We start from the raw sequence: 27,963 nt of genomic DNA on the forward strand, positions 1-27,963 counted from the left end.
GACTCACGCCTTTAATCCCAGAAAGCGAGCCTTTAATCCCAGGGAGTGGTGGTAGAAAGCAGAAAGGTATATAAGGCGTGAGGACCAGAAGCTAGAAGCATTTGGCTGGTTAAGAATTTCGCTGGTTAAGCTTTCAGCCTTCTAGCAGCAGTTCAGCTGAGACCCATTCTGGATGAGGACTCAGAGGCCTCCAGTCTGAGGAAACAAGACCAGCTGAAGATCCGGCGAGGTGAGGTAGTTGTGGCTTGTTCTGGTTCTCTGATCTTCCAGTTCACCCCAATACCTGGCGCAGGTTTGATTTTATTAATAAGAACTTTTAAGATTCCTGCTACATGTCTAGCATCATGAGGCACTGGGCTGGGCTCCGGGGTGTAGAGGAGGAGGACACACAGTACCCTGCCAGCCTGGGGCTCGGGAGGGTACAAGCATTCCCAGAGGCAATGGCAGGCGGTGGTCCCGGACCACTCCCTGGGGCCCGGGAAGGGCTGGGACAGCTGGCCACCTACCACCTGCAGGCTTTCCTGAGTAGAGCAGCTCTAACAGGCACCGAAAGAGGAACAGGAAAGTGCTGAGGGCGAAGACAGCCACTCCCCAACCTAAGCGGGCCAAATTAGGGCAAAATCAACCCCCCTAGGGTGTAAGAGGAAATCGAGCCTACCACAGTTACAAATTGTTGATTTTTTTTTAAAGCTGCATTTGTAGTTTTGTTTGTTTGTTTGTTTTTTGGCCTGGTTTCTCTGCCTTTCTCCTCTTTGCAGCATCACTACCGAGTCTGAAGCCTGGGGGGCACCTGCTGCCAAGGGGTGCCCTTGCCAGAAACTGACACTCCCACGGCGAGCTCCCAGGATTCGCCACTTGCTCTCCTTTCCCGAAACCCCAAATTCCACAATGAAACCACAAAAGTCCAATTCTCCAAAAGGCCCCTGACCTTGGCATGAGGCTACAAGTTCAAACCCCAGGACTGCAACCCCTGCCCCAAACACAGTTAGTTCTGTGGTCCTATCACGGCACACACAACAATACATGCTCAGCCCCCCCAGACCCTCCACCCACCCCCAGCTCCCCGAGGCTGACAAGGCAGCATCTTGGTGTGTCTATAGCACTCAGGCTTAGCATACCAGTCAGGAAACATTCGTTAAGACTGGAAATGTCACCAGACCTCAGGAGAACCATGTTGGAAGTCCATCAAAGGGCCCAGAAAGGTTGAAGGACATCTGTGGCACAATCAGGCACTGCCCCCACCCTAAGTCCTTGCCTGCCAACCCAAGCTGGAGTCGAAACAGACCACCAGTCCGCCACAGGACAACACACTGTCTTTTAAACAGCAACAACTTATGAATGGACAGAGGCCACCTACCTTCTCAACACGGAGGAGGAAACCACCATGCCTGTGTGAATACAGCTGCAGCCTGGGATATAAATAGCTTCTACAAAGGTTAGCAAAATGCAGACAAGAAATCTACAGTGGGTTACCAAGGGAAACCAGATGCTCAGTGCCACATCTCACCTGTTGCAGCTCCTATCTAGAAAGAGCCTCCTTAAGGCTCCTCTCGCACCCCACTCCCTCAAGGATGGAACGTGGGGTGGGGCTAAGGGAACCTGAAGCCTGGGGGAGGTGAGTGACCATTTCCTACCTTCTTCTGGGCAATGCACACTTGCACTGAAGAAAATGTGCTTTGTTGTTTCTTGGGTTTTTCTTTTTTTCCTGACTCACGTATCTCTTCCCATCAACTCACTCGCTTGCTGTTTCCTCTCTGGGAAAAGTCTACCTGGGAAGGTGCGGCGAACAAGCCCTGCCTGAAGGTGGGAGGCACGAGACATGTTGGCAGTACCCTTGCCCTTCCCTACCCCTTCCCATCATTGCTAGTTCTTGGGTGCTGCCCCATGAAATGCAGAAGAGAGGAGGGACCTCGCGTCTGCTGCCTTCAGCGATGTTCCCTTTGTTGGAGGAAGTACCTCCCTGGGTACCCAGGGAGCTCCCCCGGGTGGTAGTGGGGGAGGGGGGGACCAGCTACAGCTGCTGGGTTATGACAAGTGTGAAGCAAATCTCATTTGTCATTGAAAAGCTGCCCCCCCCGGGGGGGGGGTGCTGGAGTAAGGTTATTTATAGCTCTCATGTATGCAACCCTGAACTCGGACGCCTAAGTTGCCAGATATAGCAACGATGTACCTAAAGCATACATATGAACTTGGACACAGGGACAGTGGCGGACTCCACAACTTCAGGGATCCCAAACGCACCCCACTACACACCCTCCCGAGTGTCGGCACTCGGAGACCTGGGATAAACTAGATTTCAGAGTTTCCCTCTTCAGAGCACCAAGTTCTGCCTTCCTGCCAAGGATTAAGAGATCAGGCCCGGAGCCCAGAGCTAGAGTGCAGCCCTGCCAAGCAGATCCCCGCTGGCTCGTTTGGGCAGAGGGAAAGCTCCCCACTTCCTTCCATTCCCAAGAGTAGAGGCAGTGGAGACAACCTCACCTTTCTAATCCCTTCCCAGGGCAGACAGAGGGCTAATGCAGAGTCTACACCGACGGCCCAAAGCCAGGCACGAAAGGAGAAGTTCCACAGGGACAGACAGGCAGAAAGCCAGACCTCCCTGAAATTCAGGCCCCCAGGGTAGAGGAAGGTGCCTCGGCAGTCAAAATGGCAAGCTGTCCTAGGACCACCCTGGGGCGCAGCCAAGCAGGGCAGGGGATTTCCCTTCGGCGGCAATACTTGTGAGCGAGTGGAGCACTGAGAGATGTCCCTAGACAAGGCACGTGGTGGGGACTGATGTCCAGCACACTCTTGTGCTCTCCTTCTCCTTCTCTGCTAGTCACAGCAAAGGTCAAGCAGACAGCAGCCTGCTCAAGAAGGCCAAAGTGACGTCACCACCTAACCACCCTCCCCTGACTGGTAGACTCCTAATATGTCAACTGGGCAGATGATGTTTATGGCTTTGGACTTGACTGGGGTCTCAAGAAGGCCATGAGTAAAAAGTGGACCAGAGGCGCCAACCTGCGGGAGACATTGCTGCATTTCTTTAGGTAGGCATGCCAAGCACCCCCACACATGATCAAACAGTTTGGAGAGAAGGCAAGTGCTTTCCAGGGCTATGATCTCCCTCCTCATCCTCTGTCTCTGGAAAAAAAAAGATCCAACAGAAACCTACATACGCCCCTTGCTTCTCACCTGCTGCACAGAACCCGAAATGATTTCTCCGGCTCCACACATTGGCTAATGCTGCTAAGATCCGGCCCTCTACTAGAATCTATCGACTTCAGGCATGACACATGTGTCCTCTTCCACTTGTGACCACCCCCCCCCCATTACCCTGCCCACAGCAGAGCACAGTGATTTCTTGTAATACCATTTGCACGCCTACTATATACAAAGAACTGTGGATGCCAACTGTTTTTGCAAAGGTTAATGAATTTAAGGCAGCCTACAGCTCTGCAGTGTAGATGCTAATTATCTACATTTTACTATTACAGAGAAACTAAATCACTCAGCGAGAGTTACACACAAGGTAGAAATCTGAACCTAAGACCTTTTTTTGGTCCCGAAGCCCACAGGCTCTCCTCGATTGTCTATCTGGCTGAAAAATCTCAACAGGTTAAGTATATGCATGTATGTGTATGTATTTATTTTACCACTGTTAGCATCATAAAAGGAATCTGATAGCTATTCATGGAGATATAAAGTCTTAACAATCAACACAGAAATCTACCTAAGATGCATGAATAATCACTTGATCTGACTCTTACATACACTCACACCAGCAGTGGCGGGTCTCTAACTTAAATGTTTTCTTTTGTACATACACCCTCCATGCTTAGCATAATACAACGGCCCTACTACGTTGTCTGATAATGGCTAAATTTGCTTGTTACCAATGGAGTGAATTATCGCTAACTTTAACCCCAAATCAAAAGTATTAGTCAGTGGGTGAAAAACCACCGTCGCCTACCATCAGGTGGCACAGGACCCTGATCAGATCCTCCCCACCCCCACCCTGTCTACTACCACCAAGAGAATGACTGTAATACTCTATGCACACGAACAACCTGGCCGACCCGGGGGCATCTCAACACGTCCCAGGACCTCAAATTGAAGTGATGCATTGGTCTTCATCTCAGCGGCAAGCTCTTGTGAGCTGCAAGATCTGAGATGCACACACACACATGGGCATATGGTTAAATCGTAACTGGACCTCTGTCTTAACAGACTTCAGACATTCACACATCCTGTTTAACAAGGTGCATGATTAAAAACACACCATCATTGCAATAACGAAATGAGGTAGCATGAAAAGTTAAATTAGAACCCCCCCCCCCAAAAAAAAACCTCTCTTTTCAACCAATGTCAACTTCTTATCTCTCAAGAGCATAACTTAAAAGTTGGTGGGGCCGGGCCGTGGTGGCACACGCCTTAAATTCCAGCACTCGGGAAGCAGAGGCAGGCAGATCTCTGTGAGTTCGAGGCCAGCCTGGTCTACAGAGTGAGTTCCAGGACAGGCTCCAAAACTACACAGAGAAACCCTGTCTCGGAAAACAAACAAACAAACAAACAAACAAACAAAAAAGTTGGTGGTATCTGGCTGAGTTCCACTCTCTGCCTTCCATAACTGGTGAAGGTGGGCGCCATTGAAGGAAGAACCAAACCTGGCCCCCAAATCTGTGAATCAGACCTGGCTCTGCTGGCCTGGGCACCTTCGATGACAGAGAGTGTCCTCTGGACCTTTGAACCGCCAGCAGCTCCTCATCCTCAGATGTTCCAACAATGGTTTAGAAATCAGGGCCACATCAAGTCCCTCCCCGTTCCCCCCCCCAAAAAAAAAACATATTTCTAGACTTCAACAGAATTTGAGAACATACAATGCCGAAAGGCAAATCTAAACAAACAACACATATTTGGCTTATAATTAATATCTGCAATGGTCTTTCTTTTCCTTCCTTCCTTCCTTCCTTCCTTCCTTCCTTCCTTCCTTCCTTCCTTCCTCCTCCCTCCCTCCTCCCTTCCTTCCTTCCTTCCTTCCCTCTTTCTTTCCTTTTTTTAAAGCTACTGTTCACAAATAAAGAAGCCCAATGGCAGGACTCCCCCAGAGCTTCTCTTAGTCCTTCAGTGGCTCACATGTCCTCAGGGTCCTCAAGTCTGCACAGTACACAGAAACTTCTCCCTGAGACTTCAGGCCAACCAGCAGAGCTGAATTCTGCAAAACTTCATCGCCTTAGCCCCAGCGGAAAGAAAGTGGGTCTGGCCAGGCGGGAGAGCTGGGTCAGGGAGAGAGAGAACGCCTTCATCCTTCAAGGAGAACAGCCTGGCTCGTCTGCAAACCCTCGCCAGAGGCCGAAGGGAGAAGTGTTCCTTTCTGCACAATAACGTCTCCAAAGAAAACACAGTCACCTGGCCCTCCAGGGGGAGGAAAGCTCTTCCTCCAAGACTCACGCTGAACTCTTAACCCTAGCCACCCCGCACCCCAGGGAGTGGCTGATGGTTGCCGTTTCTTTCCTTTTTCCCTGTGGTCCTCTGCTAACACCACAAATTACGTTTTCAGGGACTGGAGTCCCAGAGTGCAATGATGTTGTAATAAACATAACCAGAACCAAATGCCTTCCCATCATGTTAGATGATGCCATTTCCCACCAATCAGGCTCCTCGGGCAGGCAGACCACTCACCAATGAGGGACCAGACAGAGGCTGTGAGGGGGAGACCTGGTCATCAGCAACTAAAAATAAGAGCGCTTCACCATTGGCCGCCGCCACTTTGCAACAGGAGTTGGGACCCACACACCAGGCAACACACGTAACGCAAACAGTCCAAAAACTTTCACATCCCGGGGGCTCACACTGGTCTGCGTTTTCTTTTTGGTTTGTTTCCTTAATTTGCTGACTTAAGAAAAAACCTGATCTTGAAGCAGCCGCTGGAAGACACACCCTCCCACCTAGACACCTCAGTGTCTAAAGGCCCCTCACGGTCACACAGAATGGGCGAAAGGCTGGGGTTAAAGGAACCGGCCAGAGGCCAAGACACTCACCTGTCCAGCTGTGTCATAGAGTCCCAGGAGGTACTGCTTGCCCCCCACGGTGACGCTGACTGCAAGGACAGAAGTGGGGGGTGGGGAAGAGACTCACAATGACCTGAGGTCGAGCAATTTCTTTTCCCACGGGACCCTCCTTTCCCAAATCACTGGCAGGAGTGTGGGTGCCCCCTGGGAGAGAACACCCCCTTTTTTGTGTCCAGCTCACTGCCAAGCGGCGTGAGAGCTAGGTGGAATGTTGGACCCCTGCTATCCACCCCTCTTCTCCCAAGACCCATAGCCACGTCTACCCTAGTGTCCCCAAACGTCTTCCACACAGGGGCTTGGGGCAGTAAAGGGAAGCGACCGTGGGAAGGTCAAGGAGGGCGCTCAGGGGACTGAGAAGTGTGGGAGAAGGGGCGAGGGGAAGACAGGGAAGGGGTGGAAGTTGCTTCGAGGGGTGACCAGAGGCACGGTCTCGGGAGGTGGGGCCGCCAGGCAGAGGGCGCGGCGGGGGAGGGGAGCACGCTCAGGGGAGGCAGCCAGGGGGGCTCAGCCAAAGTTGCTCCAAAGTTCCCGGCCGGGGATCAGCCCCTTAGTCAGCAGGACAGAGGCTTACCTGCGTAGTGGTCGAAGACAGTGGGCACGTACTCCTCGGGGAAGGCGTCGTTGGCATAGCTCATGAGCAGGCACGTCTTGCCCACCGCCCCGTCGCCGACCACCACGCACTTGAGCATCAGCGCGCCGGGCCCGTGAGCCATGCTGCGGTCGGCCGGCCTCGGGGCATGGTCCCCCCGGAGCCCCCGCCCCGGCCCCGGGCTCAGCCCCAGCCCGCCTGGGGGGTCCGCCGTCGCCGCCGCTCGGCGCAGCAGGGCCGCCCCCCCGGCCCCATGCAGCGGTTCCCCTCACCGGAGGGGAAGGTGCGGCGGGCCCGGGGCGCTGCCGCCGCCGCTTCGATCGCTGCCCGGCTCCCCGCCCTGGCCCGGCTCGCCGCGCTCGCCCGCTGGCCCCGCCGCTCGGCGCCCGAACCCGCTCCCCGGCCCGGCCTCCCCAGGAGGATCCGCCGGATCATAAGACTGTCCGGCCCCAGGGGAGTCGGCAACTTTGGGGAGGGCGGCGGAGGGGAGGGGCCAGGCGGCTCTGCCCGCCCCGCACCGCCCCGGCCCCCGCCCGCCTGGGCCGGGAGGAAGGCGGTCCCGGCTGCTCCCGAGTGCTGCGCGTCCCGCGCCCCGGCGCTCGCACCCGCGCCCGCCGTGGGGGCCCTGCCGCTCACCCTAGCCTGACTCCCCGCGAGGCGGGCGCGGAGGCAGTGGAGGAGGCGCCCGGGAGCCGGGAGGACGGAGGGGGGGGCTGGGGGAGGGGCTCTCGGGCAGCCGCTCGGGAGGAGCCCAGGGCTCCTCGCGAAAGTGCGGCCAGAGCCCGGAAGCGTCTGCAGGCCCCAGTGCCGGGAGGAGACGTGGAGGCCTTTGGGGGAACCACGACGACTTCAACGGTGACGCAATTGTGCAAAATGATACAGATGTATCTATTTAAATGCTGCCTGGAAGGCAGGAGCCATCCTATGGGCCTGCAAGTGCTCCACGCAACTAGGAATCGGGAACAGCGGCCAAGAGGGTTATAAAAATAATTAATAACAATAATTAGAAAGGCGCGCGGAGGCTGAAAGGATGGTGGGTCTCTGGGCTGGAAAACTGGGACTCCTGGCTTATTGCTTGTTCTTCAGCATCAACACCCCACGCCTTTCGCAGCACGAGCTTGAGTCATTTTCTATGAAATTGGTGACTAAGAGAGATGCAGCATATTGCACCCCCAACCAGCCACAAAGGGGCGAGCCCTCGTCGGGAGACCGCAAATGTTATTTGTGCTCCCCCTGGAGGCGACATTGTCCGAGGCTTGCAAGCTTTCCCAAAGGTCTCTCCGAAAGTATTCGGTTGTGATCCTTGAGATAGGATGTGTCCTCATGCTCTCTGAGATTTGGCCAGAGATCCAGGGCCAACTCTGCGCCTGTCTGGCAAGTCCGGAAACACTTGTCTGGCCAGGGCCATTCTGTGGCCCAGGGCTGCTTTAAACTTACGGCACTGGGGTGAAGGCGCATTGTGCGCTGACCCGGCACTGCACCCCATCCTCGGCTTGCTGACAGGGAAATCACTTCCACACACTGATTCACAGTGGTAGAAACTGCTGTGTTGAGAGGTACGTGGGGTCATTTGGACCCCTGCCCTAGGGTTTTGAGTGAGGAAACTGGTACCTGGGAAGTGGTTACAAAAAAGCCTCCTTGTTACTCCTGGTGGTCAAGGACTTCAGGAGCACTTGGGGGAAACGCTTACTATAATGTCCCCGTTTCATTTTCACAATCCCCAGGGGCCAATACTCAAATCTACACCCGATTTCAATTCAACCGGGAAGATTTCGAGTATCATTTCAAGTTCCTTGTGAACATATATACCCTTCCCATTGCATTTGAGTGGAGGTTCTTGCATTTGCCGCATTGATAAATCCAAAGTTACTTCTTAAATTCTCAAAGGCTGAGGAAGGCAACCAATTGCCTTGAAGTCAGATCTTGCCACTTTCCGGTGGTGGGGAGGAGAGGAAGGTTTGCTGCTTGAAAGACCATTAGCTCAGGCCACATTTGCAGAGGCTAGTATTCTGAAAGGAGGATCTGTGGGAGCCAGCTCTGCCGGAAAGCTGAATTTGGTCCAAACACCACAAGTTAGCAGCAGCGTGCCTGCCCTTCTCTGGGCCTCAGTTTTCTGCTCTAAAAAAACGTGAGCTCATCACACAGGGACCCCAAGTTCTGGATGGCTGTGGGAAGCTCTGGGAATCTCAGAGCACACTCCAAAAGTTGGGAACTGATGTGTGATGAATCATGCAGTGGTGATTTCATTGGCGACAGTGACCTCATTCCCTTGGCCCACAGTAATGCCAAACAGACTGCCAAGAATATTAGCGCTCTGGGGACGGTCACACCTGGTATGGATATGGATTGGAAAAGGGGGTGGGGGAGTCATCGGGAATGCTGCTAGTCAGACCCTGCTCCCTTCAAACTGGAATCATTAGACCTCTGCAAGACCCTCGATTTCCCATGGGCAAAAAAAAAAAAAAAAAAAAAAAAAAAAAAGAGAATGCCCAAGTGAACAAAACCAAAAACAGTTCTCAAATGTCAAGGACTCGGGGACAGGAAGAGACTTTGTTCCTAAGCATCCCATAGGCCTCCGCTTTTTTTTCCCCCCTTTTGTTTGAACTGTGAACATTGAAACAGACACAGGTCTGTGTGGGAACAGTGAACTTGTCTAGGCGGCCTTCTCTTTTTCCTCTACTCCTTCCTTCCTCCTCCTCATTGATTCATCAGTACTTCATTTAACAAGCATGAATTGAGGTCGCCTAGAAGCCAGGCTTTCTTCCTGGCCAGGGGACTTGGAGCTGGCAAGCCACCCTCACTAGAGGGGGCGCGGGGGGGGGGGCGCGGCGGAAAGGAGCTGATGTGCAAACAGATAATTGCTATATAATGTAATCAGTACTGTGGTAGAGGAGAAAGAACGGTCTTCGAGGAGGGGCGAGGAGGCGGTAGCGCATGGTTGTGGGTGTGCCGAGGAGGGATTTGCGGAAGTGGTATCATTGGCCTAGGGCTCCTGAGGCTAATAGGGGAAGGCCTGGGAAAAGCAGACGGCATGCCCTGGCCAAGGAAGAGCAGCCCACATTTTCTTGGGGATGGCAGCCATCTGCGGTGGACAGAGGGCAGGCTTAGTGGCGTGTAGGAGCTGATGATACTTCTTGTTTGTCAAACCTTATTCCCACAGGGACGCATACAGTCAGAGAGGTTCATCTCTGTCTACAGAACAAGAGATGAAGACACCGTCTAGGGAACGGTGGTCCTAAAAGCACTAGTCCTAAAAGTGAACGAGGAGGAGATTGTCTGAGCACTGCTGTGTGTGGTACCTGCGTTGTGCTGCGTACTTGGAGGTCAGTGATGTAGATAATCTCATTTTATCTCTGAAATGACTGTGCAGGATAAGACTTGTAGACAGCAGCTATTAGTTGGCCTGCCTAGGACAGCACCGCTTGCTTCTGACAAATATTCTTTGTAATTTCATCTTCTGTCATCGTGTGGCTTGACGGGAAGCGTTCTCTTCTTACACAGCCTGCCCGGACCCCCAATGGACCAGCTCTACATGGGTACCAAATCCAAGGCAAGACAAGACACAAATTTCCTGAAGTTTTTGAGTCTGGGGCTCACAGCAGGACTTTCTCCTCTTTCGCGGCAGAGCTGGCCTGTGGGGATCTGAACACGGTTGACTACTCAGGAACTTGTCAGTGCAAGAAAATAAAAGCCAGAAAGCTGAGAGAAGCAATGATGGGCAGGTGCTGCCCTCAAGTATGCACACATGCATTCGCACGAATGTTTGCATGCAGGCAAAGCCCCTCAAGTATGCACACACACACACACACACATATTCACACGAATGTGCACATAGGCAAAGCCCATGTAGGTCATTTAAGTTCGGGATTCTATTGTTCCCGAGGCCTTACTGGCTCCTCAGATGGACAAACGGAGCTAATTCAGCCCTCCTTTGTGCCTAATGAACTGAAGTTAGTTTTCAGCCACTGGTAATCAAAGGAATTCCGACTCTTCCAGTGTTCCCATTATAAGCTCAGGTACGAATATGCAAAGACATTTAGACACTTGCTTAGTGACACAGCCAAGTGACAGGGCTAAGGTTGGACATGTCTTCCACTCTCCTGCCACTGGGTGTACGTTCCATGGCAATGCATCCCAGACTGTAGACAAAGAAAAACAACAAAATCAGGTCTGTCATCTGAGACCACCCTAGGACTAGGGCATGGGTTTGGCGAATCGGAGACCAAGACAGACGGAGGAGGGGAGAAATCATGTAAGGCTGAATGAAATGGGACTGGAGAGATGGCTCAGAGGTTAAGAGCACTAGCTGCTGCTCTTCCAGAGGTCCTGAGTTCAATTCCCAGCACCCACATGGTGGCTCACAACTGTCTATGAGATATGGTGCCTTCTTCTGGCATACAGGCAGAACATTGTATACATAATAAATAAATAAATATTTTTAAAAAGGATGGAATGAAGCATTGTCGTGAACATGAAGAAGAGAGGGAGGTGCCAGAATGTTCATACGACAGAAATCCATGGGGTTTGTAACAGTATGGGGAGGGATTGTATCTTCCATTTACTTCTCTGGCCAGCAGATTTTCCTTGACTCACTAATTAAAAGCCTTGGACTATCCTGATCGGATAAATTCAGTTCATCCTTAAGCCAGTCATGGTAGTGAAACGTTGGGTAGCTTTTGCCTAACTCCTGGGCTTCATCCATAAAACCATCTTTGTGAGAAGGAGTTGGGACCATTTTGATCGACTCTATCAGCCCTTACTACTGAGGCATGAGCTTCGTTTGGACTAGATTCTGGGCTTCCTACGTGATGGTCAGCAGTTATGGGGAGACTCTGCTGGAGAGGCAGCCAGCGGCATCCCTTCCCTCTGGGCTATTGCTCACCAGAGTTCCTAGGTCTCCCAACACTACAGTGGAAATGATCGTTGTAAAGGGAGAATTGAAGTTTGTGTCGGGTCAGGTGCAGAGGAAGACGATGAGATGAATCCACCTCTGATCCATGATCTGTTGCCAATTCCGGTCTATTGGGTTGTCTCCAAGTCTTGGTGTGTTTCTCCTCCCTCTCTGAAATTCCTTCTGAGAAGTTATCAATAAGGAAGTGAAATGATCGTCATCCTTCATGGCACTGCTTTCTCTTACACATCCCTGTGTTCACGTTGAACCACGTAACTGTCGAGGACTCGCCTGCCGCGCAGATCTTACTGACTTCATGCCATCCGGTCATATGCCATGCCTGTGCTTCTCCTTCCTATCTACACCTCCCGTCTACATCGCTTTCTTTGGTAACAGACATTGCATGGTATTTTTGAGCTGGGGTACTAATGGCTTAAACACTGTAGTGAGTTCTTAAAAGTCATTGGACCTTAATGATTAGAATAATATAAACCAAATCTAATAAAATTGCCTCACTTGGTTTTCATTTCCAAGTGAATGTAACTAGATTCCCCTTTCCAGTTCAGTACCTCCCAGAAATTCAGGATTATACCCCAGACACTGAGGATTCAGGCTGAAGTATCTACTACCCATAATGTTCTGCGACATTCCGCCTTCCGCCATACCCTGGCCTTAGGAGAGCAGCCATTGGGACTGACAGTATCACCACCCCCTTGCTAGACTGTAGGAGAGGACATGTCCTCAGAGGTTGCTGGAATGAAATACTCACATAATTTTGGAATTGTCCCCTTCCATAGCTTCAAAGAAGGGTGGGCTTACAGATTTCTCTGAGAAATGAAGTCAGTATTTTATCCCAGGCGTCAGTACTGAGTGGTGCAATTGAGTTCCTGGTTCAGAAGTGACAGATACATGGATTGTTTAGGTATAGGTGGCAGCGATGATACCTACCAGCCAAACTCATCTGTGGCTGTTCTTTCACAGTAGATGCTTTGGTCAGTGAACATCAGGACCACATTTTGAATGTAGAGCATCTTCTGGCTCGTTGGTTCTCAACCTGAGGGTCGTGACCCCCGTGGGGCTGCATATCAGACAGTTTTATTACAATTCATCACAGTAGCAAAATGACAGTTATGAAGTAGTAATGAAATCATTTTATGGCTGGGGGGGGGTCACCACAACATGAAGAACTGTATTAAAGGATTGCAGCATTAGGAAAGTTGAGAACCACTGCTCTAATTTGTGAGTCTCAGTGGGAAGAGAAGAGCTTACCCTAAAGATAGGCATTGCAGATGTCCATCCAGTCCTAACTAATTCGAGAGTTAGTGACACTTGGGTTAAATAAGAGCCACGTGCTCTCTGGAAGTTCAACTTCACGTGGGTACGTAAGTCAGTTTCTGACCTGGGAAGCGGCACCTCAGGGCAGGCAGTGTTTGTAGGTGTGGTATGATGTGAGTAGATGTGAGTTCCTGGTTCAGAAGTGGCAGGTGGCACAGGGGTTGTCAAAAGCGAGGTGGCGGGAATGGTGCCGGAAGTGGCAGGTGTGTGCCGGACACCTGTAGATGTATCCAACCGTCTTATTAAATAAGAAACACAGAAACAATGTAAAAGAGGAAGCCGAGAGGTCAGAGCTCAGAGCTGAAATCTCACCCTTCCTCCTGCGGTGTCCCAGCTTCCCGAAAGAGAGCTATATCCTGTCTGTTCGTCTTTTTATAGTATTTTGTTCTGCCTTCTCATTGGTTGTAAACCCAAACACGTGACTGCCTCGTCACTGTCTGAATGTACAGCCCCCTAGGTCTTAAAGGCATATGTCTCCAATGCTGGCTGTATCCCTGAACACACAGAGATCTATGGGATTAAAGGCGTGTGCGACCACCGCCACACTCTGTCTATGGCTCTAATAGCTCTGACCCCCGGACAACTTTATTTATTAACATACTATCAAAATCACATTTCAGTACAATTAGATTACCACCACATTTCCCCTCTTCTATTTTAATAAAAAGAAAAAAAAAAGCAAAAGGTTATAACTAACAAAAGAAAAACTATATACAAAAGTACAATAACTATATACAATATATACAAGTAATAAATACCTAAACAGGTATTTGACAAATCAGAGAAAATAATTCCCTTATCTATCCTATTTTGGTAAATCCAAGAGGTATCTAATGCACTTTCTATCCTAATTAATTTTCAACTATAACTAACTAATCTTCAACCATAACTAACTAATCTTCAACTCCCTCAGAGACCCAAGAAGGGATAATAATATTAGCTAACAAAAATAAAAACAGGAAGTGCATGCAAGCAACTTCCAAAAAATTTGTGAGTTGACAGAAACAGCCAGCTGCCTGGGCAGTCACCTGAGGTTTCTCCGCAGTGTTGGGGCATCATCTTCAGCCTATAGGCTTATCGTATCTGACAGACTCATTTGTGAAGTAGGTTGTACACAAGGTCAACAGTTCAACCTCACATTGGGTGAGAGCAGTCCATGTACCAGAAACACCTGAATTCCACTAGTGTCCTGTCATGATTCAGGATTTTAAATTCTGGAAATTGTTGACAGTTTTTGAATTCAGCTGTCCATTCTTCTTGGCTGTGTATATATGGCTTCATCTCAGCAGACACCGTTCCCATCTTCCAGTTTCTCCAGCCCTTCGATAGCCCTGCACGCAGTTTATGATTCTCCTAAGATTCTCCATGCCTTTTCTGTTTAGTCAGACATCGTTTCTGTTGCTTGCAGCCCAACCTCCTGAGAAAGGAGTGGAAGACTACATCAGATGCATTTGCATAAGCGGTGTAGCCATGCTCACTTCTGCCATAGCAAGCAACAGTACCAGACCAATCTTCCTGGTGCAAAGAACTTGAAAATGGCACCAAATGCAAAAAGCCACTGTGTGGTAGTTTAAGTGTAACTGACCCCCATCATCTCATAGGGATTGACCCTATTAGGAGGTGTGGCTTTGTTGAAGTGGGTATGACCTTGTTGGAGGGAGTATGTCACTATGAGGTGGGCTTCGAGGATTCCTATGCTCAGGATTCCACTCAGTGTCTCAGTCAATTTCCTGTTGCCTGCAAGATGTAGGACTCTCAGCTGCTTCTCCAGCACCACATCCACACTTCCTGTCATGACGATAATGGACTGAACCTCTGAACTGTAAGCTGCCATCATAATTAAGTTTTCCTTTATGAAAAAAAAGTTTTTAAAAACCCCACTTCATAATGGAATTACTGAAAATCAGTAATAAAAAGAAGAAGAAAATGAGAACAAAAAACAGAAAACATAGGAATAACTGGTAGAAATAACTGGCTTCCCATCTGAAATAATGCAAACCGGAGTTTAGTGTCTTTTCAGGAATCTTTATAGTATTGAAAAGAAGGAAAAGAAAGCATCATAATTCAGATTCCATATCCAGCCAAAACTATCCTCCAAAATGGAAGACAAAGAAATTTGTTTTTTTTCCAGATATCAAAAATATTTATAATTAAAATTACTTTATTTCTTCTATGTATGTGGGTGTTTTGCCTACATGCACCACCACTTACATGCTGGTGCCCAAGGGGACAGAAACAGGCATCAGATTCCCTGGGACTGGAGTTACAAACAGTTGTGAGTGCTGGGAATTGAACATGGGTCCTCTGGAAGAGCAGCCAATGCCTACACTCCTGAGCTGTCTCTCTGGGCTCTTAAAGAATTTTTTTCAACCATAAGATCCTCACTCTAAAAATTTTAAGAAAGTTCCTCAGATATTGACAACAAATGAAACGTCAGATCTATACAATGAAATTAAGAGTTCAGAAATGATAAAATATGTAGACAAATAAAGGACACTTTGCCACTAAAAAAAAATTAAAAGATAATTGACTATCTAAAGCAAAAATACAGGCTTTTGCATGGTTCATAGCATCTGTAGAAACAGAATAATAGTAAGAATAACAACACACCAATAGAAAAGCAGCAGTGTATTGTGGTAAAATGTCCTACATCGTCCCTTAACTAGTGTTATGGCAGTCTGAATGAGAATGGCCCCATAGGCTCATATGTTTGGATACTTGGTCCCCAGTTGATGGGCCTGTTTGACAAGGATTAGGAGGTGTGGCCTTATTGGCTGTAGTGTATCACCTGGGTGGGCTCTGAGGCTTCAAATACTTCCACTTCATGCCCTGTGCTCTACCTAGCTCAGCTCTCAGCTCTCTTCTGCTCCTTTACTCACCATCGTGAATGCTAATCCCCTGGAACCATAAGCCCCAAGTCAACTCTTCCACAAGCTGCCTTGGTCATGGTGTTTTATCACATCAAAATTCAGGATCCAAACACTGGCAGACTTTACTATGCCTGGAAAGGGCTCACTCTCTGCTACCAAGATGGCACTTCATTACGGCATACTCTGGGGGAACAGGAGGGCAAAGAGCGAATGAAAAAAGATGAGGTGTGTATGAACCCACAAGACCTTTTTATAAGAGTACCCACTGCATCCACAAGTTCTTTGCCCTTCAAAATCATATTAGGAATAATAGTACATCATGTCTAAGAATACCATGGCAACCGGGCCTAACTGTCCATGGAAATGGGGATGCAGACATGAGAACCTTTGTGTTTCAGGACTTGAAAAGGCAAGCTATTTGTTCTTTGAATGGGGGAAAGAGGAGATTCTGGCTTCCTAAGACATAAGTAAATGCCTAACGAGGACCATGACCAGCCCCACCACCATCCCGGCAGAGAACCCTGAGCATGCTGTTAGCTTCTGTTTGGTCCTGTCTACTTTCCTGCCACATCCAGGTATCTTGGTCCCATGGGGCAGAGAGCACTGGGCAGAGGTGGTACCAGGTATGGGAAGAAAAACACTTTTGTCCTACACCACTTGTTCTGTAGACATTTCAACTAAGCATGGGGACTTTCAGGAGTTTCCATAGATCCAGAGCTAACTTACAGCTTTTAATATCCCATGTTCTATGGCTAAACAGGTTTAAAGGTACTAAAATAGTTTTGTCTCTCTGGATAAACACTCTCTGCCTTGAGTTCCCCCAGGAAAGCTATCCCAAGCCTTCCTCTGGCTCCCTCTGACCTCCTTTTTCAGTATCTGGAGGGTTAATGCCTGGCTAAGCAGAGGGCGTTGGGACGCAGTTCCAGAAGGCAGGACCGCTCTGGTTGGTCTCATCTTTCACTTGAGCATAAGTTAGAATCACGACAGCCTTATAGTCAGTCACCTCTTTGAGTAGACTAGTCTCAGAGGCCTCCAGACAAGTCCATGTAACTACCTCATACTTTCTAACTTCCTGTGGAGCTCTGTGTCCCAGCAACGTAGGCTGCATGGGAGCCCAGCAAGAGCAGGCCACTGAGTCCCCTCCGTCGTCACAGTCGGCCATCTCTCATTCCGACAAAGGGTTGAGAACACCCAAGGTTGTTGGCAGTGTATGGAGTGAGTCGCCATGATGACATTGCTGCATCCTGCTGCCCCCATAGGAAGCACTGGGATGAGTAAGGAAAAGGAAGGAGTCCCTGAAGAGACCCTGGACATGGTGAGGGACAAGGTTGGATAGACATTTACATTCTCTCCCTTGCAAACCAGAACTTGCCCTGTGCCAGAGGTTGAGCTGTGTCCCTCTGAAGAGGGGACACCAGGACTATTATGATGAGAGTGAATTTAGTTATCAGCGCATGCTCTGAATATGTCACTTAAGGCTGAGGACTAATAGCAAACATGGCCACTGTGTGCCTCCGAGGTTGAACATTTGTATTCCTTCTCAGCTTGCAGCTGGAATCCTGGACAGACAGCGCTCTCTGAGGAGCTATATCACAGGGCTACTCACTCACCTCACCCTTAGGTCTGGTCCTCTGGAGGCTTCCTGGGATCTCAGATCTAGGTCCACTTCCCCATAGGTGGTTGGTAGAGTCCAGTTCTATGTAAGGTCAGAGGTGAGGGACCTTGGAAGTGAGGCCAGGGAAGTTACGCTTTGTAATAACAAACTCACCTAGAAACTTCCAAAGCTTGTTCAGCCTTCTCAGCTTTAGCCTTTTCAGTTCCATCGTGAGGGTAACAGCATCCCTCTTTCACAGATGTGACTTCTTTGTGTCAAAGTCAGGTCATCTGACCCTATGTTGGTTAATTTTAGTCAATTTGACACAAACTAGTGTCATCCAAGAAGAGGCAATCTCAGTTGAGAAATGTCACTATCAGCCTGGCCTACGGGCACATCTGTTGAGCATTTTCTTGATTAATGGTTAACATAGGATGGCTCAGCCCACCGAGGTTGGCGCCATCCCCTGGACAGGTGGAATTGTATACAAACCATCTCCTGGATTGTATGAGAAAGCAGGCTGGGCAAGCCATGGAGCAGCTCTCCTCCATGGCTTCTGCTTCAGTCCCTGCGTCCAGGTTCCTGCTTTGACTTCCCTTCCTGATAGACTGTAAGCTGTAAGAGGAAATAAACCCTCTCCTCCCCGAGTTGGTTTTGGTCGGTGTTTTATAGCAGCAATAGGGAAGTGAGTTAGGACAGGCATCAGAGAGTGGGTTATTCCAATGATACACCTGGCCATGTTGCTGAGGGGAGGATTCTGGAAGTATCTGTAAGTTTGGCCTGGAAATGCCATCGAGCTCTTGGAGCTGAATGAGCTGCTCTGTGGGAACATGGGAGACAGTGCTGAGGGCAATGCAGGTGGTGGATGCCTGGCTTGTGAAATTTCAGAAGGAAGCAACAACTCTCAGGGCTGTTGATATTTTGCATTGGGAATCTGTGGGTCTTGGTTAACAACAGACCAGCGCCCCCAAAGTGAACTCTTTGCTTTACTGGGACAATCAATGCTGGTTAGCTAGGGCTGAAAAAAATCAGCTATGAGTTAAGAAGAGACCAGCATCATTGAGGTGAAACTTGGGAAGTGTTTCCTCAGGGTCAGGACATAGAATCCATGGTCCAGACAGGCTAAGGCCACATTTCAAGCTGGCAAATGAAGTTGGTGATGTGTAAACATATCCCACGCAGGACAGCATTGTTGGCATGGACGTTTCATGACTCAAGGGTCATGAGGGGAAGTTGAGGCACGGTCCTTGAGGTGCCAGGAGAGGTGGCTGGTGAAGGGGCAGTCTCTCGGCTGCAGCGGAAACCCCGAGGTGCTGAGGCTTGGCACCATGTGGCAGGGTTGGAGTCCCTGAAGAAGCCAGGAGAGGCCGGCCATTGGTGAAGGTGCAGCCTCAGTTATAGTGGAGAGCCCAGCATACTGGAGATGCCTTACTTTTTCAAGCTGATTGCGTTGCGTCACCGGAAGGTGCAAGGACAGAACTGGAGGGCTTCTCTTGTGGAGGACACATCCCTGGAAACCAAGCTATGCTAATTTGAAGCAAACTGCTCTCGGGGAGAACCCAGCCTCTCTGAAGTACTGCTTTGAAAAGCCTGACCTGCAGATGTTCTAGAAGAGGCTAGCTTGTGGCTCCTTAATGTAAATGATTTTGGAAGAAAGGTTCCCTCGCCTTGTCGGGCTCTCTTCCCCTTTCTGCCTGGCCCCTTTCTACAGGCGTTTCCCATTCTGCAGTCAGGAGCAGAAATTGCTTAGCTGCTGAGATGGAGTCTCTGGTCCTCATTGTCCTCACTGAAGTAGTCTATGCTTTTCTGGCCCTGGGTTTTCTGTCTAGGAGTGGGCTTTTACTTCTGGATCAAATGAGTGTTTTGTTCTTCCTTGCCCTCCCCCAGCTGGCTCCTGAGAGCTCGGCGCAGCGTCCCCACGATCTCACAGCCTTACCCCCGGCCCAGCTGCTCTGCCCTGTGAGGGTGGCACCCAAGCGTCACACCCCGATAGCCTTCCTGGCCCTCCTCCCCTTTCATTACTGACACCCTGTCTCTCATCCCAGGCCTCGCCTACTTTATCGTCAGTTCGTCTCTTCGGCCTCTCCCACCACCGGGTGAATCTCCCTGGACCAGTGTTGGGTCAGGCTGCAACCCTGGTCGGAAGCCATAGGATCTGTCGCTCAACTGAAACCTGCCGCCACTTTATCTCTGCCTTTCCCCCCACTTTGCCCCCTTCCACCTTGAGTGGCAGGTACCTTTCCCTACATCTGAGCCAGAGGCCTTTCCGGGCAGCTCAAGGCCCTGCTAAGAATTGGATCTCCGTGAAGTTTTGACTCGTTCCTGTCAATTTGGATACCTCCCCAACTGTGAATTCTACCGACGTCCTCGTTTCCAGATGACTTGCTCCAAGTTAAGGAGCTGTACTGGATCTCCCTGAGAGTGCGTTTTGTCCGAGTGTCCCTAAATGTCTGCACCTCCTTCCATTTATCGTCATCCCCTTGGTTCCCTATCTGTGCTTTATTGTCAACACCCAGACATTTGAAACCACCCTCTTGTAAGACTGAACTGTCTGCAGGGCGGTACACTATAACAGCCTGTCATGAGCTTGGGCTAGATCCCTCCAGTCATGGAGCTGTGTTGACACTGCTGATGCCCAGCCCTCTGGTTTGTGAGTTCCTGCTTCCAGACCATGTCTCCCATCACACCAAGGGCTTGGGAGCGGGGCTGGCATCGGCCTTATTCTCTCTCTTGGTGGTACCTGCACAGTGCCTCATACACTGCTCAGCCAGTATTTGCCGAGAGACATAGGAGGGGATGCCCTCTCACACACATTAATTCTGAGCTCCCCCATAGGATTTCCTAAGTCTCTCCACCTACTTCCTGGGCCCTCCACGTTGCCCCATGCTTCGAGCCCTGGAAAACCCCTTCCTCCTGTTGCTTGGCAATCCCTAAGTGTCTAGAGGCCCGAATCTGATGTCACTTCCCTTTTAACGGGATAGCGAGACCATACCACACACATCTGACCTCAGGCATGCTTACAGACATAGCTAGAATGAGGGGTGGTTACTTCAGGGTCTGGGCAAGGGTCCTGGCTGACAACGCTTGGCTTCCTCTTGGGGACAGGACTCCTCACTTTTCTAGGATGCACACAGCTTCATGTAAGTGAGAGCTTGAAGAAATAGAGACTCTCAAGCTCATGCATCCTCCTAGGACCTTTCCCACACCCACAGATCCAAAACCACCAGCTCTAAAATATCCCATCCACAGTCACGGAGGGGGGGGGGATCTGAGGTCTGAGCAACACTCCTTTTTAAAAAAGTAACTAACTTATACTTTGTGTGGAGGTCTTGTGTATTAGTGTGAGTGTGCCATGACGCATGTTTGGAGGTCAGAGGATGGGAATCTGTTCTCTCTTTATCATGTGAATCATGTGACCGAACTTAGATCAGCAGACTTTGGTGGCAGGCACACCTTTACCCACTGAGATATCTCGCTGGCCCTTGACATTTCCTTTCTTGACCTGGGTGGTAGGTAGTTACCAAATGTTTGCTTGGCGGCCAGGGCTCCCAAGTTACAATTAGGCTGCGCATTTGTGTTCTGTGTACTTTTCTGAATGTATGTTGTATTTTACAATCTAAGAAGACAAAAGGAAAGAAAGAAAGAAAGAAAGAAAGAAAGAAAGAAAGAAAGAAAGAAAGAAAGAAAGAAAGAAAGAAAAAGAAAGGAAGGAAGGAAGGAAGGAAGGAAAGAAGGAAGGAAAGAAGGAAGGGCAGAAGAAAAAGAGAAGGAACATTCTTTGCTGACTCCAAGCCCTTAGTCTAGTCACCCACACTGAAGGAGTGTCCACCTGTACCTACCTCTGCTGGAGTGCCAGGGGCCCCGGGCCCAGCTCAGAATTGTTGTCATCTGGGTGACGAGCCCAGAGGCCCAAGAAGGAGTGTGACTCCAATGGGTCTGACGGTAAGGGTGGGACTTTGTCGAGCTGGACATTTTACTTGAGGGAACAGCGTGAACAAGCATTGCTGAGTGGAACTGGGCTCGTGTGCTTGGGGTTTGAAGCAGCAAAGATGCCCTGTTACTAAATACGGTGTAGATGCTGGGAGGTACGTCTGGCTTAGAGGCCCAGCCTGCTGCCCCAGCCCCAGATGTCAGCAGGACAAATGCTACTTTCAGGGAAGTAGAAATAAAGGACTCTGGGCCTTTATGCAAAAGCAGACATGAGATTTTTCTCAGCTTGGTTTGTTGTTTTGCTTAAACCACAGGCCCATGTGAGCTCACAAACTCTATCCCAGGCAGGCGGGAAGTTACATCTGCCAGACGCATGGCACGGACACCGGAGTTCCTGCAGACACATTTGCTCCAGCCCCGAATTTCAGCCCGCCCCACCCTGCAGCTGCTTCCAGGGCCAGCATTAATGAACACAGTAGAAGTTGGTGCCCAGGGAGGGCCGCGAGAATGGCCGACTGCGGCCCCTGGAGGCCGATGGTAATGAGCCAGGAGAGGATCCACTCCCACCCCCAGCCTGGGACCTTGGAATTCAGAACGTCGCCCACCACCCCCGAGGGTGTGTCTGTGTCTGGACTACAGATGAGGGAGGGCACTGTGAAATGTTAGAGGAGTCCCTGAAACTCCATCTGGGGCTACTAAGTTTTAAAAAAAAGAGGCAAGGCTAGCATTAAAGTCAAATCAGGTCTAGCTCTTTCGTGCCCAATGAGGGACTGGGATGAGGAGTGTGACACCCAAATCCAAGAAGAGGTCATAGCAGCCGTGTGTTGATGACAATTACCATCCAGGAAGACTGACTCTGCCCACGCCTGGGATCAGTCTTCACTTCTTTCATTTAAGCAATGGCCCCACAATGTGGATGCTGTTATATTCCTATTATATCCATGAGGAAACTGGGTGCGGGGGGTGGGGGACCTGAGCTGCTTCAGCAAATTAGATGCATGGTCAGTGCAGAGCTGGGCACCCTACCCGGGAGCCTGTACGGTGGAAACTGGCACTGTCTGGGCACAGAGAGGCACCTCCATCGTGAAAAGGAGCCCAGCAGCCCCGTGACAGGGGTGGCTGTCACCAGACGGTCTGGTGACTTTGGATTGGTCTGCTTTCTCATTAAACAGCCTTCAGAGTTGGCTCCACAGGCAACTTGCCTTCAAGAAAAGAGGCTGTGACCCACCAGCATGGCAGCTGTTAGTTTTCATTAGTAAATTAATAAGCTCGCTGCTTGGGTCTATACAGATGTCTGTTAAGGAGAGGCCACCCCAGAGTGGGGCCCTCTCTGTACTCACTTAATTGAGATTCTGAGTGTGCAAGTTTAAGCCCCGGTCTCAGCCTCAGTGCCAAGGAAACCTCTCTTAGACTCTTCTTGGCAGAACTGGCCAGCCTTCCTAAGGGAGGGGGGCGGGGGGGGGGAGAGCTGTAAATTGGAGCTGCTTGGTCAGGTGGCCAGGGTCATCTGTACAGAAGGATATGACAGTGCCAGGTTCCAGTGTGTGTTCCAAGTTCCACATTCTGTGTCAGACTCACGGCGCCAGACCAAAGGCGGCTCCTGGCGGGGAACTGGTAAAGGCTCGCCTGGTGTGTTTGTACCTCTACACACATGCCCAGGGGTGTCCTAGCCTCAAACTCCCTAGCCTTTCATCCATAGTGGCTCCAAAAGCTGGTGACCAGCAGAGTCTCTTGGGGAGCCTTTTACAACTGATTGAATCAGCATGTCTTATGTAGGAGCAGGGAATGTTTTTTGTTTTTTTTTTCTCTATTGACGAAAGAAACCTTAGTTTTCAAAAGCATACTTCAAAAGAACATGAGATAAGTTCAATAATGTTCTTTTTGGATAAAAGTTATTTTAGATGGGAACTTGCTATGTAGCTCTGGCTGACCTGGAACGTGCTGTTAGACCAAGCTAGCCTCAGAGTCACAGAGCTCTGCCTGCTTCTGCCTCCTAAGTGCTGGGATGAGAGGCGTGCGCCACCACAGCCAGCCTTTTTGAAAAATTTAAAATGACGTGAATATCAGGGCATGGGTGTAGAGTTCAAAGGACAACTTACTAGAATTGTTTTTTTCCTTCTACCTGTGGGTCCCAGGGACCACACTCGGGGTTCAGGCTTGGAGGCAGGTACCGTTACCCACGGAGCATCTCACCAGTCTGATTATGCTTCATATTTTTTACTTCGATTATTCTTTTTTTTGGGGGGGGTTTCGAGACAGGGTTTTCTGTTAGCTTTCTTTCTGAACTCACTTTAGCCAACTGGCTTAACTCACAGAATCCACCTGCTCTGCCTCCCAGTCTGGATTAAAGGCGTGCACCACCACCACCACCACCACCACACCACGCCCGCTTACTTCAATTATTCTTTAGCTCTAAAGTTTATTTAGTTCTTTGTGTGGTCTCTTTTAAATGTTCTCATTTTTTTTTCAGACTTTTTTTTCTGAGCTTGATGAGATTTTTTTGAGAGTTTTATTATTTTTAATTAATTTATTCTTAGACAATTTCACATGTGTATATAATCTATTCTAGTCACATACCCCCCCCACCACCATCCCTTACTCTCCTCCCACACCTCCCCCTCTCCCACGCTTCCTTTCCTCCTACAAAATCTCCACCATACTTTGTCTTTGGGGGTTTTTTGTTTTGTTTTGTTTTGTTTTTTCGGTTTTTGTTTTGTTTTGTTTCGTGACCTACTGGGTTTAACCAGGTCTGGGGACATGGGCAGGGAGCCATGGAGCCTTAGTCACTCATGGCTGGCTATGTTACAGAAGAATATGATTTTCTCTCCTCCAGCAGCTCAAGACTGCCATTAGCTTTCCTGGGTTGGATGGGAACACCACTAACCCCTCATCCATCTATGATTGAATGTTTATGGGTTCAGTCTTTTGTGGGTCCTATGCAAACAACCCACAGCTGTTGTAAGCTCGTGAATGTCACGGCCATATCATGCCCAGAGGATAGCATTTTATGGCCCTAGTAGGAAAGTTTTTTTTTTTTTCTGGTGTTTTTTATTTTTATTTTGTCATTGTTTCTGTGGCGCTAGATAAAACCCAGGGCCATGTGCACGTCGGGCAAATGCTTTACCATGGAAGCATATCCCAGTCTGAGGATTTTCTCCTCCTCTTCCTCCTCCTCCTCTTCTTTGTTACAGTTGTTATTGGAGGAGGATGTGTGTATGAGTGTTTGTGAGTGTGGCGGCACACACACCGTGGTGCATTCTTGGAGGTCAGAGGAGTGGAGTCGAGTCTGTGCTCCCGCCTTTACGTGGGGCCCGGGGACCAAACACAGCTTACTGGGACTGTTCGGCAAGCACTCTCTCTAGTCCAACACTCTTTTTCAGATCCCGGAGCCCGGACGATACTGGCAGAGGTTTTGATGACCACAGGCGTAGGATGAGCAGTAGGGGTGGAACGAGACTGTCAACAATGGATTTCTTATAGGTCCTCGATGCGATTCAACTGTATGCACAAGCTTGGAAGCCATTCCTGGTGAAAAGACAACCTTCAGCCTCTTCAGCCCCACGCCTCTCCCCGGAGTGCCTTTATCCACTTGGCCATACTCTAAATCTTCATCTCATTAGAGATTTTGTGAGGCCTTCTGCCTCTGCACAGTCTTCCTGGATTGAATCCTACAATTACCAGGTTCTCATGATTCTCTTCAGTCTTTCCCATCCCTTAATGTAGATTTGGTTTTTGTAACCTTAAAAAAATTTGTGTGTGCGGGTGTTTTGCTTGCATATATGTCTGTGTACCACATATGTGCAGTGCCTGAGGAAGCCATAAGAAGGTATCAGATCCCCCAGGACTAGAGTTTTAGGTCCTTGTGAACCACCGTGTGAATGCTGGGAATTGAACTCAGGTCTTAATGGCTGAGCCATCTTTCCAGCCCCATGTGGAGACATTCTTTATGTATTGATTTGGTATTTCCACTCCATGGACTTTCCATCTGAGCCTTAAGCCATCACTGCCCAGAGAATTCAGGACTAGAATGCCCCCCAACTTCCGGCTATCGTGTGACAATGAGTGGAAGAGGAATGGAAAGAGGTGAAGCCTCTGTCACTAGGGAGTGAATGGCTCCTTACATATCACTTTCCACCCCTGGACTTGCATTTGCTTACCTATAAACTGAGGGCTATAGAGATGGTCTCCAGGATCCTTCCCTTAGCGTCTGATTTCCCCTTTCCTCCTTTGTGTACTCTGCAGGGAGGAAGTGGAACCTCCAGCAAAACCCTGGAAACTGCCTAAACCTAAGACACCAAAGGGCCCACTGGTTCTCGCTCCGCCCCACTTTCTGAGAGCAGCCATGGCCCTGACTGACGTCGACGTGCAGAAGCAGATCAAGCACATGATGGCATTCATCGAGCAAGAAGCCAATGAAAAGGCAGAGGAGATAGATACCAAGACAGAGGAAGAGTTCAACATCGAGAAAGGCCGCCTCGTGCAGACCCAGAGACTAAAGATCATGGATTATTATGAGAAGAAGGAGAAGCAGATAGAGCAGCAGAAAAAAATCCAGCTCTCCACCATGAGGAACCAGGCACGGCTCACAGTCCTGAGAGCCCGAGACGATCTCATCTTGGAACTGCTCAGGGAGGCGAAGGAGAGACTCAGTAAAACCGTGTCGGATCTAGGTGTCTATCAGGAGCTGCTGGATAAGCTTGTGCTCCAGTCCTTGCTCCGGCTTCTGGAGCCTGTGATGCTCGTCCGCTGCAGGCCGCAGGACCTCCACCTGGTGGAGGCTGCGGTGCAAAGAGCCATCCCTCAGTACGTGATGCTCTGCCAAAAGCATTCAGACGTCTATGTGGATCAAGAGATATATTTGCCATCGAATACCGCTGGAGGGGTGGAGGTCTACAGCGGCGATCACAGAATAAAGGTTTCCAATACCCTGGAGAGTCGACTGAATCTCGCGCCCTGGAAATGATGCCAGAGATCCGAAAGACTTTGTTTGGAGTTAATGCCAATAGAAAGTTCTTTATATAAGGCTCTGGATAGGGAAGCTTGGATTGAACTGCAAAGTCAGAAAAGTCTTAAGTCGTTTGACAACGAGAACGGGTAGGGGGGGGGTGTGCTTCTTCCTCTTTGGAAGCTCGGGTGTTGATTCCTAGCTTTGAATGGCTAAAAGAATCGCACACCGTTAACTTTGGAATAAAGCCCAAATGATGCTCAGAAATCAAATTCTAGTTCATCTGTGTTTATGACAGTTTCTGTGGCACTGTGAAGTCTGGGATGAAGGAAGTGAAGATGTCTTCACCTTAGGTGAGATGTGAATTGCACCTTTGACCTATGAGTCCCAGGCTCTAAGCTTATTCAAATATGAAGCGTGTTTTTTTCTCCCTCCTTTCAGCTTTAGTAACTTGTGATAATGGCATTGAATGAGGGTCAACATCGTAGATGTGTCTGGTACAGCTTCCCCTGGGCTCATGCTCAGAAAAGCCCCAGGCAACCAGAAACTGAATCTATGATTTCACCTCCCTGTAGCCAATGCCTTGAAATTCTTGATATCTTTGGAGATGTGTAGGAAGCTGCATTGGGAGACTGGGGTATGTACCATGGGTTTGGACCCTTGGCTTATGCATGCTACTGATTTCAGAAGCTCGCCTGTATTCCTGAAGTTCATTCTTGGCCTGCCTCCAAGGCCCAGCCTTCTCCATTTCCAGCTAACATCGCCGCCACCTCTCTGCCCTTGTACGTATGCTGTGTCTGAGTGGGGTGGACACGCTCTATGGAGTTCAGGGCCAAGCATAATGATAAACATCTCTGATCTCAGCTCAGGCACAGTGTGTCGTTCTTGAGGTGATGGGAAAGAGGACCAGCAGCTGTCAAAGTTCCCGGGCCCAAGTATCGAGGCAGGCTCCTCAGCAGCTTCTGAGGGCACGCCTGTGACCTGCAGAAAAAATCCCCACAGTTGCCGGAGTCCTCGTTCAGATAGCTGAATGCCTGTGGGGATTTGGACTCTCTCTCCTGGAGAGCTTGGGGTACACTCTGGGAGAAGCACAGAAAAGCGGAGTGTGGTCCCTTTTGTTTACACGTGGGCATCATTACATACTGTAAAATGAATAGTGGGCTGGAGATACAGCTCACGAGTGAAGAGCACTGGCTGCTCTTTCAGAGGACCCAGTCCGTTTCCGGCACCCACATGGTGGCTCACAGCCATCCACCTCTAACTCTGGTTCCAGGGGATCCAGTTCATTATGACCTTGGCAGGCACCAGGCACACATATGGTACACGTACCCACCTACATGAGGCAAACGCTCGTAAGTGAGTAGTAAAATCTGTGCTGATTTTGCTTTATTTAGGAAGACGTTAAATAGTAAACACGCAGGAAAAGTGGAGAGATGCCATCAGACTTCCGCTACTCTTTAAATAAAGGGTCCTGCCTTTGTATTTTGCACCGGACCCCACGATTTCCATATTTAGGTCTGTGTGGGTGTGTATGCTTTCTCGTTTAATCTGTGAGTACGTGCCGTTGGTTAAAAGGTTTGGAACAGAAGAAACTCGGAAGAACTTTCCAGAGCCAATGCTATGCCCTGTCTGGTTAGGACCGTGTACTGAACAGGAGCCCCATGGGACTCAAACACAGGCCTGCGGTCAGGTTATTAGTAAGTTGGGGTGATTCACAGAACCCAGGGGCAGAAATCTCACAGGGCCTCGGGAGAGGGCTGGA

The 27,963-nt window shown here is 49.6% G+C and overlaps 2 protein-coding genes across 2 annotated transcripts in view; one reads left to right on the top strand and one right to left on the bottom strand.

Annotated features, from left to right (window-relative positions):
- The window catches only part of Rhoq (ras homolog family member Q), a 37,187-nt gene extending 30,234 nt beyond the window's left edge, over positions 1-6,953 (bottom strand). The window contains exons 1-2 of the mRNA XM_028892796.2: positions 6,619-6,953; positions 6,018-6,076 (exon numbers count right to left, since the gene is read on the bottom strand). Coding sequence (XP_028748629.1) covers positions 6,018-6,076; positions 6,619-6,760 — 201 coding nt within the window. The 5' untranslated portion in view covers positions 6,761-6,953. The remainder of the gene's footprint in view (positions 1-6,017; positions 6,077-6,618) is intronic.
- Positions 6,954-24,599: 17,646 nt separating this feature from the next.
- On the top strand, positions 24,600-26,345 carry Atp6v1e2 (ATPase H+ transporting V1 subunit E2). Its single transcript, XM_028893573.2, has 2 exons — positions 24,600-24,937; positions 25,499-26,345. The coding sequence occupies exon 2, from the start codon at positions 25,599-25,601 to the stop codon at positions 26,217-26,219; it is 621 nt and encodes a 206-aa protein (XP_028749406.1). The 5' UTR covers positions 24,600-24,937; positions 25,499-25,598; the 3' UTR covers positions 26,220-26,345.
- Positions 26,346-27,963: the final 1,618 nt, after the last annotated feature.

The sequence above is a fragment of the Peromyscus leucopus genome, chromosome 22, assembly GCF_004664715.2.
Source record: "Peromyscus leucopus breed LL Stock chromosome 22, UCI_PerLeu_2.1, whole genome shotgun sequence".
Lineage (NCBI taxonomy): Eukaryota > Metazoa > Chordata > Mammalia > Rodentia > Cricetidae > Peromyscus > Peromyscus leucopus.

Coding starts and splice junctions, on each gene's coding strand:
- Atp6v1e2 (XM_028893573.2), top strand. CDS start 25,599: ATGGCCCTGACTGACGTCGACGTGCAGAAGCAGATCAAGCACATGATG.